A 16351-nucleotide genomic window follows, 5' to 3' on the forward strand; every position below is an offset into this window, starting at 1 on the left:
GTAGTGAATCACAATTAAAAATTATATGGTAAAAATCAAAATCTCAAATATCACTCATGATAAAATAGTTAAATTTTTTGTTTTAAACATATATGTCAAGAGCATAAAAATAATCCTTATAGATTTGTTAAACCGTTAGGGGAAGATTACAGCCAATGTTTTGTCTTTGGTGAATAGCTGTTTGTCTCACTTTATTTACTTGGTATTGGATATTTGTCAATGTCATTTCATATCTACAGAAAATTCTTACGCTCTATGGAGGTAGTGAATGTGTGTGTGCTTGTCTGCCGGAGGTCACATGACAGTTTCATCCTATTTGGTAGAGCAGCTTGACTTTTTTTCCCCTTCCTTTTGGTGATGGTTGTGAGTGCCGAAGTTGATTGACAGATGCATGCCAGAAACCCCCATTCTCCTTTTCAAAGACAACATATGATGGATTGTGATCTCTCAGCACAGCAGGACACGGGGACCATGCAAGCTGTAATTGGTCAGGTATGGAGTCAGCCATTTCTCAACTCCCCTTTTTCCACAAGGGTCTCACCATATGATTCACATAATTCATATTTACTGTACCATCTTTCTCTCTGTATCTTCAGCTACCTGCCAGCATAGTGCTGAAAGTGCGAAAGGCAGAAGGCACCCATTAAATCTGGCCTGGAAACCTCAGCTTAAAACTTCAATGCAATGCTCTTAAACAAAAACTCAAACAACCACCACAACACAAATCGAAGAGCATATCTAATTTATGATTCAGTCTGAATGTTTTTTTAAAAAAAAATCCATTTGAAGAATTTATTTTTTCTGTCATAGATTCTGATCTCTGAAAAGAAAGTGTGAGAAGAAAAAAAAGTGTTCTGTTTCCTGGGTAGTGGTTAAAATTTTTCTAGTGCTATTTAATATTTTTGTGTAAAATTTGTATTCTTCTCTCCTCTTTTCTCCATATATAAAATGTAAATATATAAAGCCAAGTGCCTGTACTTCTAACAACCCCGCTGCTGTGTGAATGAGCCTGGGAAATGTAGTAGTAGTCATAGTGTTGGCTGCTGCAGAGGGGCAGGCTGCAAATTAAACACTGCTACAATCTGAAAGGTCCAGGTGGTCTGCTCGCGGTTCCTAATGCAATCCAGCACAACAGCTTTAATAAACAGCTCTATTTAGTTCCTCCTCCCTGTATCCAGGGAGGTGAACTGGTCTGGGGCTGCTGTGATGAAATGCCAGAAGAATCTCTCTCAGAGGCCTCACAAGCTGATTTTTAGAGCTTTCCTGCTCTGTCGTCTTTGTCTTCCGAATGGGTCAGTGAGTCCTCTCTCTCTGTTTGGTGCTTTCTGTTAAATCGGTAGTTTATGTGCGTGTTTAAATGTTTGCGTTGTAAGCTAAATGAGAAGAGGAAAGGATCCTTGTGTTTTCATTTGCCTTCCAATAACTGGAGGGGTGAAAGGGATGATAGTGCCCTGCTGCAGAGGGAGGGAGATTTTTCTATGATGGGGGTGGGGTGAGGAAAAAGGAAATATATCTGTATATGTGGTTAGGTTTTATTTTTTGTAATGTATTTTTAACCACCCAATTTTCGAAGTTATCCATGATTACTTGAGAACTGTTAACTCATAAATCAGAATATGGTTGCGAATATTTACGAACTCTTACAAGTTTTTTTTTTTTTTTTGCACACTTTCCAATCAAGAGAAGCTGGCGAGGTGATGACATAAAATGTGTTTGCTGTGTATTAATAGCATGATGGAAAATATACCATCTTACTATATTTTCAACAAAATTATAGCAAAACACTTCAGGGTTTTGAAAGCACATGGTTTATTAATACCAGCATGTCTTATAATGTATTTTTAGATGGAAAATGTCAGATATATAATACCATGTTTCTACAGGCTCACGCTATTTTAAAAGTAGGTGTTTGCTTCAAAAGAAAAAAATTAAACTTTAAAGTTGTTTTTTTTTCCTATTGGTATATAACGTGAAGTCTCTCAGCATAAATTTGTAAAGAGAAAATATACAAAGTGATTTTTATAGACTCTTAGTACCTATTCACAGTAAGAATTTGTTGATGAGCAAATGTATCAGATGAAGCTAAAACAACTGTAGCTTAGGGACTCAAGTAAATACCTGTTAAAGTAGATGACCTTCTTGTACATTAATGAAACTTAAGGACAACCGTCCTTTCCTGTTTAATAAAACTTCTCTTTGGTTACATGTTCTCTCTCTTGTATAACATACTTATGGTATTTAATTATTCTCCTTCAGTCTCAAATAAGAAATAGGATTAAATTTTTTGTATATTTCTGGTGAAAAATCAGGGGGGATATTTCTAGTTAGTTATTAAAAATTACTTATTGGAAATAAATTGCAAGGTATACAGTTTTAAAAGCTTCTGGCATATACTTTAAAAAAGGAATCTGAATATTTTACAGACATAAGACTTCTAATTTGTCAGGATTTAAAGTTAGTTGCTATATTACATAATTTTGTATTTGGTGTGTACTCTAATTTTTAAGGCTCCACAAGTCCAGGAACTACATGTATTAATGACCTGTTATGCATACTTTGTAAATAGTTGCATGGAAAGAGACACATATTATCGCATTAAAAATTATAAAAGCAATTTACTTAAAATTGCAAAAATTTTGGTGTTCAAAATATGCATACAACAATACTTACCTTTTATTTGGAATTGAAGCACCAAGAATTCACAAGGAAAGGAAATAGCCTACTGTCTTATATATACCATGAAAGTCAGAAAATCTATATTAAACACATATCTACCATATCTATAAATACAAAATGAAAAGTGGCATACCTACTTGAATTCATTTTAATTGTTATAGCACAGGTAAGAACATTTGCTCAAATGATTAATTCTAACAGTAAGGAAAAGAAATATAAAATTATTTCTGTTGCTTTGCAGACACTCAGAAGCACATGAAAAATCGTTTCTTTTTAGCCCTTGGTTTTAATACACTCTTATACCTACTCAGCAGGTGTGATCAGTCCCATTTGATAATGAAAATATTTGTTTGATCCAGAATATATACTAAGGTAATAATAATAATTGTCCTTTCTAAAATGCCACTGTTCTGAGTCCTGTTCCTAAATGGTTTGGGGTTGGAGAAGCAAATAACCAGTTTGCTGTTATATTTTCATTCAGAATACTGAACGATTCCCATGAAATATGATCTTTAGATTTTTTTTTATTCACCTCGGGGATCAAATATCTACAGTTGCTTCCACTGGAGGGAAGAGCAGACTTTTCTGCATTGCTGGCCATGATCCAGCTTGGGAGAGAGTTCTGGCTTCACACAGTAGATATTGCTCATATATGCCTTTCCCCCAGGATTTTCCCTCCCTCCAGCAAGCAATTAAGCGGTCTAGTACTCGGAAGAACAAACTCCCTGCCTGGTATATAAGATCAAGTTCATTCATACGGTTTTTGGAAATCAAGCTGGATTTTTGATAGCAGTTATCTGTATAGCAAGCTTCCTAACCCCTTGAACCGCAGGATGGATTATTATCCTTCAGATGATTTTCAAATCAATTCAGACTAAACAGTTAAGGAGCTTCTTAACCATGGGTTTGAATATCAGTTAAAAATGAAGGCTTGCAATGCCACCTCTCATGGTCATTAAATGTGTAGTCCATCTTTTCATTTTTGCAGACCTGAGCTTGGAGTGACAGATTAGTTCATCAGTATTGCAGACCTCCTTTTTTTTTTTTTTTTTCCTCATTGCATGCAGACGGGTCACCATGTCCAATACTCCTTCTGGCACTTTGGTCCCCAGAGGAGCTGGTCAGCCTCCCGTCATGATGTGCAGGCCTGAGGGTCTAGGATGGCTGCGTAGTCTATAGTTTGTATCTGTAGACTGACTTTTGCAAATATTATAGAACAGAGGATATTAAGTTAGGTGTTAATAAAAACAGAATGAGACAAATTAGATAACAATATTTATTAAGCATATTCAAGAGTTTGCTAGGAATGGGAGAGACGCAGATGGAGAGAAGTGCTCCTGGGAAAACTTGCGGTGGATATTGCTAAAGTCCTGGTGAAGCAAGGAAGCCATAAAACATTTTATATTCTAGTAAGATTAGAAATGCAATCAAAAGCTTTTGCAATTTTCCTTACCTGTAAAATGGATCTTCCCCTTTGCCCTGGTAGACTTAGACAATTTACAGTTGTACATTAGAAAGCTAAGGCAGATGTCTAAGGCAGTGCTCAGCGTACCGGCAAAAGGCTGAGAGGGGCACTGTGGGCAAATGCGGGTACCTCAGGCTTGCAAGCACATCTCAGTGTATGTGTTCTCACTTTTGTGTTTTGATGCTCAAACACAAATAATATGTCATTGTTCTAGTATCAGAACAATTAATTTTATGTACTTGTTTATATCCTCCCTACTTCCATAAAGTATTCAATGCATCTTTAAGAATACTTTGATTATTCAAGTCAATGTGAGGTGATGGTTTTCTAGGAAAAGGAAACCCTGGCAGAAAATAAAGAGCACACTTGCAAATTCTGTCCTCAGTTCAATTAGGCTGATTTCATGGTAGATATGTAAATTTTAAACTTTGAGGCTAACCTAACTCTTTTTTACACAGGACAAGCATAACTCTTACATACTCTAAGAAAAGTAATTTATGTGTGAATGCCCATATTTTTTGAAGCTGATGTATTGCTTTAATAAATTAGTGCATTTGGGGTGTGTGAAAGGATTACTGCTTTCATTTAACTGATAATAGTTTTCCTCCATGGTATTGTAGATGAATAGTATACTAGAAAAATACTGATTAAGGATTATTCTTTCTGAATACAATATGGTGCTAGTTTTCTTTGGCAGATATTAAATTCAACACAACTGAATTTGTAGTATGTACTTCTTACTGACCTCAAACACTTTTCTTACCACTCCCCTCAGACCTAAAGTCTGATGTTAGCTTTTTATATTTTATCAGATATATTCAATTTTTATTACCTTTTAAATAGTTTTAAGTCAAAGCAGTAATTTAAGTTGTAAAGTCAATTTTGTCCATTAAAGTTTATCAATATGGTAATAATACTGTGCAATAAGGTTAATATTAATACCAACAACCATTATAGGAAATTCAGTCCTAAAACTAAATTTTCTTCTCTATTTCTGAGGTCAATTAAGGAAACTCTATATACCATTCAAGTGTACTTTGCAATGCTTAAGAATTTAATTTTTTGGATTCTTACCTTTAGAATATACAGAACCTTTGCTGCAGTTCAAATACAACTGATTGTGAAAGTTTGCCTGTAACACATATTTGCTGTGTAAAATCTATAGTACTTGTTCTGGAGGTCAGTAAAAGAAGACATATTTCAGTTTATTTTTTCTTTGTGGTATAAATTACATGTCACCAAAAGTTTAAAGTATCTTTTGCTTTTCATCTTTATCAAAATTAGAATTTAACATGTCTGCAAATATCTAAAAGCTCCACTTTTCAATCACATTCTAATGTGCAAACTGTTGCTTTTTTTCCTCTCACATTTGATCGAACAGAAAGTGAAATTGGAAATAAAGTGCAAAAAAGAAAAGGACTAGACTTAAGGAAAAAATGTAAAAAAAGATAAAATGATCATAATTTGAGCACTGAAAAGTAATCCAAATTACACAAACTGTAATTTGGTTTTATGGCAAAATTTTGCTTAGATGATCATAGCTGTGCTAAATGTAAACAAGTGTTTCTGCTACTTTCCCCCTTGCTTCCATTCCTACCTTCCTTCCTCGCCCCCATTCTTCCTTTCTTCCTTTTCTTTTAGGAAAAAGCGTTTCTAATAAAATACATTGCTGAGTGTTGGGCGTGGTGGCGCACGCTTGTAATCCCCATGCTTGGGAGGCGGAGACAAGAGGATCCCGCAGGTTCAAAGCCAGCAGAGCTGACTTAAAAGACCCTGTTTCAAAAATATAAAATAGGTCTGGGAGTGTAGCCCGGAGGTAGAAGGGCTTCCAGGAACCCCAGTAGCGCGCGCGCACGCGCGCGCGCGCACACACACACACACACACACACACACACACACACACACACAAATTGCTGAGTCATGTTTTGTCTTGTGAACACGTGTAATTGTGTTCATATTGTTTTGAGCTGATCCAAAATTATAATCAAGTTCTGTACCAGGTCTGCTTTTTACACATTTTTTAAAATCTTAGCGTGAAGAAAGTACTGTAACTACAGGATTTGTTTATCTTTCCATTATTTCTTATTCTTCTCAGTTCTACAATTTGAGCAGATTATGGTAAAAATTGCCTAATTTTTATCTGATAATTTTTTTTCTGGTTTCCCCTATGTGTTATTTTCTTTATCTCATATGTAAATGAGTATATTTTTGTTATTTCAGATATATTTTTTGATATATATAAAACCATTGTATATAAGTAGCAGCAATATAATTGAAGATATTTTTGATTACTTATATTAAAGGCAATTCTCTAGGTTTTTAAAACACTTTATTTTGCCAAACTGTCTGATCTTCAGAAAGTAGATGTATATTTTATCATCACCTTTAAAACTCCCATGATAGGAAGGACTTTTCTCCACCAGACAGAGATTAGCTGTTGGCACTTGGTACTGATTCTGGGTGAGCTGCAGCCCCGTCTCTTCAAGGGCTCTTTTCTAATCATAAGATCATGGGGAAAAATTGAGGATCAACAGAATATTCTAAATTTTACCCATTTTCAGGTTTTTTCTCTTTAGGGGGGAGATTTTTCCAGTGGGAAGAGGTATCCATACAATTTCCAGTTACTTTTTCTAGCATCAAAGATGCATGTAAACGTGGTGACTCCTTTAATGAAAGGACAGAGCTGCGCCAGTGCATGGCTGGAGCATTTCACTCTCTCTTCTCTGTCATCTCCCCGTCAGCATTGCCTCTCTTTTCTACAGTAGTCCAGAGTCATTGTGAGGGGTAATAAGTGAAAAGCGAGACTTTGTGCACTGAAAAGAAACAAGACCTCAAATAAGGCAAGCCAAGCAAAGACAATAGAAGACTCACCAAAGCACCTGTTTCTGTGTCTACTGCTTTTTCCAAGTTAGTTTTTAAGTTTGCTTCATCTCATGTAGCAATTGAGATTACACAGATTGGTGGAAAAAATATTTTTGGACAAGAAAAATAAAATTGAAAAAAAACCAAAGCCACAAGGAAAATAAAAACCAAAGCCTTTGCAGTGTTTATGTCTTATATGAATTTAAAATTAAGGAATACACTTTTTACTTTTTTGTAACAGTGCTGAGGATCAAACCAAGGCCTTGCACAATTGTTGTATCACTGAGGTACACTCTCACCCCAAGGAATACTTAAAAAAATCTTTGGTGACTTTACAAGAATTTAACCAGTGCCCCAAAGCTGTGAAATAGCAGATTATTACAAGAGGTATTTCTGGGGCTCAATGAGAGGTAAACTCAGCATATTTAATGACTTTAATTTTTAATGGATATTAAGAAACTTTTATGGAAAAATCACCTACCTGCAATGCCTTAACACTTAGAGAAACAATTTTTTTTAAAAAAACACCTGCTAAAGGTGTTTTTAGCATTGATCAGAACTCAGTCAAACTCTTTAACAGATCAAAGTGAATCATTAAAGAAATTACAGTTTTCATTGCAAAATTTATACACAAATTTTATTTTTATTTTTACTGATGCATTGTAGTCATACATCTTAATGGGGCATAAGATGGTAGAGGAATACATGTACACATCACTCATTTAGCCCTTCCCCAGTTCCCACCCCATTCCCTCCTCCTCCCTTCTTCTCATGTTTGGCTTAGTGATTGACTGTGATATGTTTGTGAATGTACATTGGGGAAATTTTCCTCTCTCCCCATGGCATTCCCCTCAGTTAGGTCGCCTTAGTTGCTCATCTGTGGTTTCTTCTTCTTCGCTTAGAGTTCCTCCTATGACCCCTTTTCTCCCTAGCTTCCACATATTAGAGAGAGCATCCAATTTTTACTTTTTGTGACTGACTAATCTCACTTAGTATAATGTTCTCCAGTTCCATCTATTTTCCTGCAAATGGAATATTTTATTCTTCTTTATGGCTGAGTAAAATTCCATTGTGTACCTATCCCATAGTTTGGCTATGGTGAATTGTGCAACTATGAACATAGATTCACATGCATTAGTTTTATAGTTTGGTTTCCATTCTTTTGGGTAGATACCCAGTAATGGTATTGCTGGATCATATGGTAGGTTCATTCCCATTCTTCTGAGGATCCTCCATATTGTTTTCCAAAGTTGTTGCACTAATTTGCAATCCCACTAATAATGTAGCAGAGTTCCCACTTCTCCGCACCCTCGCCAGCATTTGTTGTTGCTTGTGTTCTTAATGATGCCATTCTAGTTGGAGTCAGGTGAAATCTCAAGGTAGTTTTGATTTGCATCTCTCTAATTGCTAATGATGTTGAACAGTTTTTCATGCATTTATTGGCCATTTGAATTTCTTCTGTGAAGTGTCTATTTAGTTCCCTTGTCCATTTTTGATTGGGTTATTTTTTTTTGTTTATTTGTGAATTTCTTGAGTTCTCTGTATATTCTAGATATAAGTCTTCTATCAGAAGAATAGTTGGCAAATTTTTTTCTCATTTTTTCAGCTCTCTGTTGAGGTTCTTGATAGTTTCCTTTGCTGTACAGAAACGCTTCAGTTTAATGCAACACAGATTTTAAAAATAAAATGATTTATAGCTGGAAGAGAGGTAAATGTTTACCAACACAGAAGCCTGCATACAAGAAGTCTTCACTGAGAGTGCATATATATGAAGAAAAAGAAGATAGTCCTTAGATCTTTAGTTCTGTTTCTCCAGTGTGGTCAGTATGGGAGCCAGAAACATAGCACTAGACAGTAACAGGCCAAACTTGCTTCAGACAGAGCTAGTTAATTGTGTAAGTCTTAAATAATACAAGAAAACAAGACTCTCTCAACCTTTTCTTCAAAAGGTTGAGACTTGGGACAAATGTAAAATGCTGCTTAATGTGCACGAATAAAGCCAAGAACATCAAACTCATTTCACTTAGTGTCAGTCCTGATGATTCATCATTATGGTCAGGGCAAACTGTGGTCTCTGGGCTGAAACAATTTTATCCATTTTTTTAAAAAAACAGAATGTTCCAGCTTGGGTCTTATATCCTTAGGGTTACAATATTGAATTCTGAATCGAGAAACTTAATCTTGCAGCCAGATTTGACAAGATGCTGGTTGAATGGTAGGCAGAAGTGATGACTGTGGATGAAATGCCCCAGGTCAGAATTTGGGAAAAATGGGAGATTTTGTGGAAATTTGGCTGTAATATAAGAACTCTAACTTTGAAAATGTCTCTCTGTTCATATCAGCTAATGGTGTTCAAAATCTTAAAAGTTATCCCCGCTGTATTCATTTTCTCTGTTTCAATTTTTTAAAAGAGAGTTTTACACATTCTTAGGTGTATTTCTTAGTGTGTTTATAATGTTGCTAATATAAAATGTGTTTATGGTAATACACAGAGGTTTCTGGAAGCAAAAGATGACATTAGCTTAACTCCAAAACGATCATACTCATACTTCACTCACTTACAGAATGTAACTAACTGCATTCAAAGACTAAAGACATCATTTTCTTTTCTGAAAACTTTTATCATTTATAAATTAAAAAACTTTACTTTAGGTTTTCAAGGACTAAAGAAATTGTAGTGAGAATGAAAATGAGGCAATATGACAATGTAATTCACAGCACAAGCCCATGCTTTCACATTTTATAAAATTTTTTTTACTTCTAATAATTGAAAGGTATCTGGAATCTTTCTCTCTCTCTCTCTCTCTCTCTCTCTCTCTCTCTCTCTCTCTCTCTCTCTCTCTCTCTCTCTGTCTCTCTCTCTCTCTCTGTAACCAGGATGAAACCCAGGGGCATTCTCCCTCAAGCTACATGCCCAGCCCTAATTTTTATTTCTTTTGTTTTTGAAACAGGGTCTCACTGAGTTGCAAAGTGCCTCCCTAAGTAGCTGAGGCTCTCTGCCTCTGGAATGCTGGGATTACAAGAGTGAGTCACTATGTCCGGCCCTGATGTCTTTTTAAAATTTTATTATGTGAGAAAATGATTATAGGTGCTTGCTGAAAGTACTCTCCTTAACCAAGATGTTCAAGAGGATGGATGGAAAGCTGTCCTCTGACTTTTAAACCTTGAGGTTATTGTAGGGATTTGAGTAGATAGTTGATTAGTGTAACCAAAGGGATAATTAATGTGGTGATTTCCTTACAAAAACGGGAGGTTTATACTTCCACTGTCTCATTACTCTGTGTGAGTGCTGACACGTATCAGCCAGAATTGTTTTCTCCCTTTCCACCATGTCCTACCAAATAGAATTTAAGCAGCTATTTTGGGTAGCACGGAGCACTGAGTAAAGCTGTCTATATACTTTGGGTGCACAGATATGAACATGAACACAATTCACATATGCATGTGATTGCAGAGCGCCACATGATATATTTTTAAAGTTCTGAAAGTAATTGCATGCTATTGGCAAACAATTTTAACAGCACGGAAGAATATAAAGTGGAAAGTAAAGTATTATATCATTTCTTTTCCTACAAATATGCATTAACAATTTCTTATAATATCCTTCTAGAAATTTTGTATGCATGTATAAGCATAGAAAATATTTATACAACCAAAAGAGATCCATATTATACACAGAGCTTTGCAACTCACTTTTACATTTTATTTATTTATTTATTTATTTTTAATATATTTTTATTGGTGTATTGTAGTCAAACATCTCAGTGGCATACAAGACTTGTGAGGATATACAAGCATCCCATTCCCTCTCCCTCCCCACTTTTACTTTTATAAACATATTTTGAATATCTTCTTCTGTTACTCTGAATAGATCTACATACTTTGATTTTTAAGAGACAGGGTCTGTTTGTCTTTGTTGTCCCAGTGTGCCTAGAATTCCTGGGCTCAAGATATTCTGCCTCAGCCTGAGTAGCCGGGACCACAGCCAGTTATGTGCACCACCATAACTGGCTCTAGATTTGCATTTGTCTGTAGCATTCCCTTTTATGGATGTTCAATTTTTTATAACTAGTTCTCTTCTAATGCGCATCTGTATATTTTTAAAATAAGCTAGTCTCAGAAATTAATCCAACAAATAGAGATGTTTTATTCTCTTAACAGGAAAGGTTCTAGATTTTTCCCAGTGGGATTTACTTTACCAAAAGAATTAACAGATAATATCATGTAAGTGATGGGTAGATTTATGTCATGAAAAAGATACTGATTTTTTAATGTGCTTTTATTGATGCATTGAAAAAAGATGTATATGTTGAACATTGGAACCAATTAAAATAGCAACAAAGATCACGATGTTGTATTTGGTAAAAAGGAAGCACAAGTGAGAAAAAAATAACACAAGAAGCCAGTTCTCAATAGGAAACATAACTTTAAAACCTTGATGGTTTTTTCTATGCTATCAACTCAGTTGAACAAAATGAATAACTTATTTTCTTCCATGGGCCTCAAAGCTATTTATTAAAATAATTGACATAGATTTATGTTTCCAATGCATGATTCGGTTAGTATACCTAGATTAGTGAAAAAGAGATCTGAAGAAATTCATGGTAATTAATGTCAGTTAAATTCCTGTTTTCTATATTTCACATTGCCAGACCAATTCTTCAACTCTGATTCATATATTAAATAATGCAGCCAGGAGAGGGGCTGAATCAAAACTCATCAGACTTGGCCCTCGAATTCTAATTTAGTATTTTGATGAGATAGACAAAATATATACTACTTAAATATTTAAGAGAATGTGTTGGGTGTTATGCTTTTTTAGTACATTTACATTTCTTTTAGGATATATCTGCTTATTCATCTTAATTACATTACATCCTGTGTACTAAGAAGAAAGTGAAGTTTGTGGTATTGAAATTTTATACTTGAATGGTAGTGTGAGCTGGCTGTAACATCGTTCTCTGTATAGATTTCCAGAATTGATTATTAGAGCTGCCTGTTGGGGTGGGTGTATGCTTTTCCCCTCCTCTGTCCTTCCCTCCAGATGCCAGGACAGTATCCTTGATAGGAAACAATCATGCTTCATCTGTAAGTTTCATAGTATCTTGCTGCATTCCCTGAAACTCAAAACAGGCTCTTGAGAACAAATTGCCAAGCATATCTTTGATACTAGTGAGCTAATGAAACTCACAGCTGTAGAAGTAGGTAGGAATCATCCTTCCCATTTTATGGAAGTGGAAACTGGCTCAGAGAGATTGCATATCTTTTCTGTAGACATATTTCTCCTGAGTGGAAAAAGTGAGATCTGAACCCAGATGTTCTTTCTGAAAGTTGACTGTTTCCCTCTGCCTTAGTTCTTAACTCTGAGTCTTTTGGAACCACAAGGGGAAGCCTTTAAAAATCTACCAATGTACAGGTCTCATGTGCAGAAATTCTGCTTTGATTTCTCTGGGTGGAGCCACCATATTGGTATTAAAGCTTTAGAGGTTGGGAGTATAGTGCAGTGACAGAGAATGTGCTTAGCGGTTTAGCATGTGAAAAGCACTTGGGTTCAGTCTCTAAGACCCAAAATAAATAAAAAACAAAATAAAGTTAAAAAAGCTTTATAAGTGATTCTAATGCACTCCATCACAGTACCTCTTAAATTGGATGAATGTTATCTTAAATTAAGAAAAAAGGTCAATGAAGATTAAATTATATTCCCCCCCCAGCCATAAATCAATATCAGAAGAGGAATAAAGGACTATAGTCTGGTATTCATTGAGTGTGTGTGTGTGTGTGTGTGTGTGTGTGTGTGTGTGTGTGTGTGAGAGAGAGAGAGAGAGAGAGAGAGAGAAAGAATTTTGTAAACTTTGCTGAATATCTGAAATAATGTTTAATAGCATCTGTTATTGAGAAAAGGGCTAAATATTCATTGCAAAAAATAATACCACTGAACAATCTACTAATTAGTGAGCACTTACCAGGTGCCAGGAACTTTGAAAACATAATTTAATCATCACCACAGGTCTGTGAAGTGGATACATCCTCATCCTCATCTCCATTTTGCTAACTACACAGCCAAAGTCTAAGGAGGTGGTTCACAGTCATGTGCACAGTAAGTGGCAAGGCTGAAACTTGGGCCAAGGACATTGGAGGCCAGGTGTAAGTTCTTAACCATACCCAAGTCACAGCTTTGAGCCGTGGCTCTAAATGATGTCACCTGTGGAAAGTATGAAGCTTAGAATCTTGTTTACTTTCTCCTCCTCCTCCTCCTCCACTTCCTCCTCCTCCTCCTCCACTTCCTCCTCCTCCTCCTCCTCCTCCTCCTCCTCCTCCTCTTCCTCCTCCTTGTTCTTCTCTCTCTTCCTCTCCCCTTCTCTCTTCTTCCTCTGCATCTACCCCTTCCTCCTAAGTAATCATCACTCATTTATTTCTTGTACTATGTATAAGAAAACAATTGTTGACATCATCTGTTATAATTGGGCTCTGCATAGTGGACTGGAAGGTGATTCTTTTATAAAATACAAAATAATGGAAAGATGATGAATGGAGAAACAGAAGAACAAGCCAATGCTCTTTGGTAGGCTTCCATCCCAAGAGCTGCTTCTAACTGAACAAGGAGTCACTCTGGCCTTAAACAATTGATTTCCTAACACTCCACGAGCTATGCTTTCAAGCCAGAGCAGACCTAAATAGAGTGACCAGTAGGTGATGTTCTGTGTATTAGAGAAACAGAATCACCACATAGGATTTCAGGGAAGGGTTGTAAACAGGTTCATATTATTGTAATCCTAATTGGTTTTTCAATATTTGAGATAAAAACTCAAGAAACTCCTTTGTCAATTCTTTATCTTCTGATTACTTTTCTATCAACCATGTATCTATGTACCTGCCTTTTAACTGATTAAAAATTTGCCTTGATTTGAAGAGTGTTAAACTTACAAGATGTTTGCTTTCTGTATCTATTCTCTACAAAACTTAACTCACATTGACAAGTCTTAATTCATTTCCTTATAATAATTATAATCCTTCATGTTATCATTGGGGATTATAGAGGTTGGAGGTCAGGGAGTCTATGAAAGAACTACAATATCTTACCTCAAATTTTGGAAAACATTTTTATACTATTGTAGTGTTTCTCCCATTTAAACCTTATTTTTTAAAAACTGAACTAAACAGAGGGTATCTTTTATCCTGCTTATCTAGTTCCAACTAAATTTTCTTCCTGTCAAATGGCATTATAAATATTTGTGGACCTAGAAGTGTAAGTGGGGTGGCAAAAGGAAAATCTCTTTTCTACCTTGTAGTTTGAAATTATCACCAACATTAATATTGTTTGTATTAGTGTGTTAGGAATATAGGACCAAATAAAGTTTACTCTTGTTTAAATTTTACAAATACTCCTTTAGCTTTTACAAATACTTCAGATATGCCAACCTCAACGACATATGGTTAGAAAATAGTATGACAATTTGGTGAAATGAATAAATTGAAGCCATGTTCTTCAACAGAATACTTGCTTTGGAATATCAGGAAGAAATACACTTGGTAAAAGGCAGCATATTTTTTGGCCTGGAGCCTGTGATCCACAGTCATATCTTTTATATCTCTGCACACCTACATCCTTCTCTCAATGAGCTCTCTGAATTAAAGTGAGTAGACATGGTCATTGTTTAAACCAATGAATTGAGTGTTGATACTATCTCCTGCAAGGGCTCAGCCGTGTGGGAAATTGGGTTGAATCTGTTGAGAGGGAGTAAAAGTGAGGTCTAGCAGACAGGAGATGAGTTGATTTTGTGCATTAAGATCTCTGAGAGTTTTCTCATTCTTCATATTTCTCTTCCTTCAATAATTTTGATGATTTTCTTTCTTTCTCATTGGACCAAATTCCTGTTAAAAATAATGTTTTAAAAGAAAAGTTGAAGGCTATAGAGCATGGTACTTTCTGGCTCTTTACTTAAAGTCCAAACAATAAGTTTCTACCACATTAAAATATAAGGCTTAAATTGTTTATGACCAAATGAACAGAAGAATATGCCCCTGAGATGCCAGCTACTATTTAAGTTTAGGACAAATTATCATTGTGCATTAGTAAAAAATAGATACTTTATATATTTATTTTATTCTATTGGAGTCTTAAGAAACAATAAATGAGACCTTTAATTCCTGAAGCTATTTTTACTTTTTTACTTATAAAGCTAATTGAAAACTGGCTTTCTGTTTACCTTTAAGGCTTGATAATTTCTTGTGTTCCTGAGCGTTGATCTTGGAACAATTTACCAGAGGAAAGTTTGGGTCTCGTGAGAAGAGTCCGGGTTTCTTCTTCCTATGGGAAGTGAGGCAAAGAGAGATTAAGTTCCCTATGGGAGTGGAGACCATGGATGTTGAATTCTTGTCACCAGTCAATGTAATGCGGAATCTCTCCTCTCATGAGTGAGGAGTGTGCTCACATGAAGTGGAGATTGGGGATGGACAAATCTCTTCTCACCACCCTTTATCTGGGCAATTCCTGCCTGTTTTTGTATGAAATGAGTGATGTTGGTATCTTATTGGAGCCATTGTCAGACTGAGTAGCCAAATAAAGGAGCTGGAGTACAATGAGGACCTGGGCTTTCTGTATTTTTAGTTTAGATTGGTGCAGAAATATTTCATTTGTCTTTTCTGTTTTGTTTTATTCTCCCCTCCCCACTAACTCTCCCAACCTTCCCTGTCTTCCTTCCTACCTTCCAAATTGGATCGTACTCACCTTCTTAGAATAGGTGAGGAATTAAAAGAATTGCCAGAGACTGTACTGGTTTTTCTCTCTTTATATTAAGCATCTCCCTCTCTCCCCTTGTTCCCTAACTCTTATGTTTTTTCAGGGGTTCCTCCTGACATGCAGCAAGAGCTCAATAATTTTGGTAGAATGCTCTTCTCGAGTGATTTCAAAGGTTGGAGTTTCTTTGGCGTTCTGGTTCTAATTCCTATCCATATTTTCACATGGATGTCTAGAAGGAAAAAGTCTTCCTCAGCTGTGATTGTGGTTTCTTATTCATTTGCAGCCAAGGCCAAGGCACCCAAGAGCTGTCTGGAGATGGAACCCAGAGGCATTTGACCTCCGAGCTATACCCCCTGCCCCCTTTTTATTCTTTATTTTGAAACAGGGTCTCACTAAGTTGCAGAGGGCCTCACTAAGTAGCTGAGGCTGTCCATGAACCGCAATCCTCCGGTCTCAGCCTCCCGAATGTTGGGATTACAAGCGTGCACCACCATGCCCAGCTAATGCTGCTGAATCTTAAAACATGAAAAAGAGACACAGGGCCTATTTAAGAGACCCGAAAAGACAAAGGGGAGTGGAGAAGGGAACTTGGAATTTGTGTGTTTCAA

General features: G+C 36.0%; 1 protein-coding gene across 1 annotated transcript in view; it reads left to right on the forward strand.

Annotated features, from left to right (window-relative positions):
* Positions 1 to 387: 387 nt before the first annotated feature.
* POU6F2 (POU class 6 homeobox 2) overlaps positions 388 to 16351 on the forward strand; it is a gene marked incomplete at its 5' end in the record, with an annotated part of 485527 nt that continues 469563 nt past the window's right edge. The window contains one exon of the mRNA XM_080701414.1: positions 388 to 492. Within this exon, the coding sequence (XP_080557540.1) occupies positions 388 to 492 (105 nt within the window). The remainder of the gene's footprint in view (positions 493 to 16351) is intronic.

This window comes from Muscardinus avellanarius (genome assembly GCF_963383645.1).
Source record: "Muscardinus avellanarius genome assembly, chromosome: 9".
Taxonomy (NCBI): domain Eukaryota; kingdom Metazoa; phylum Chordata; class Mammalia; order Rodentia; family Gliridae; genus Muscardinus; species Muscardinus avellanarius.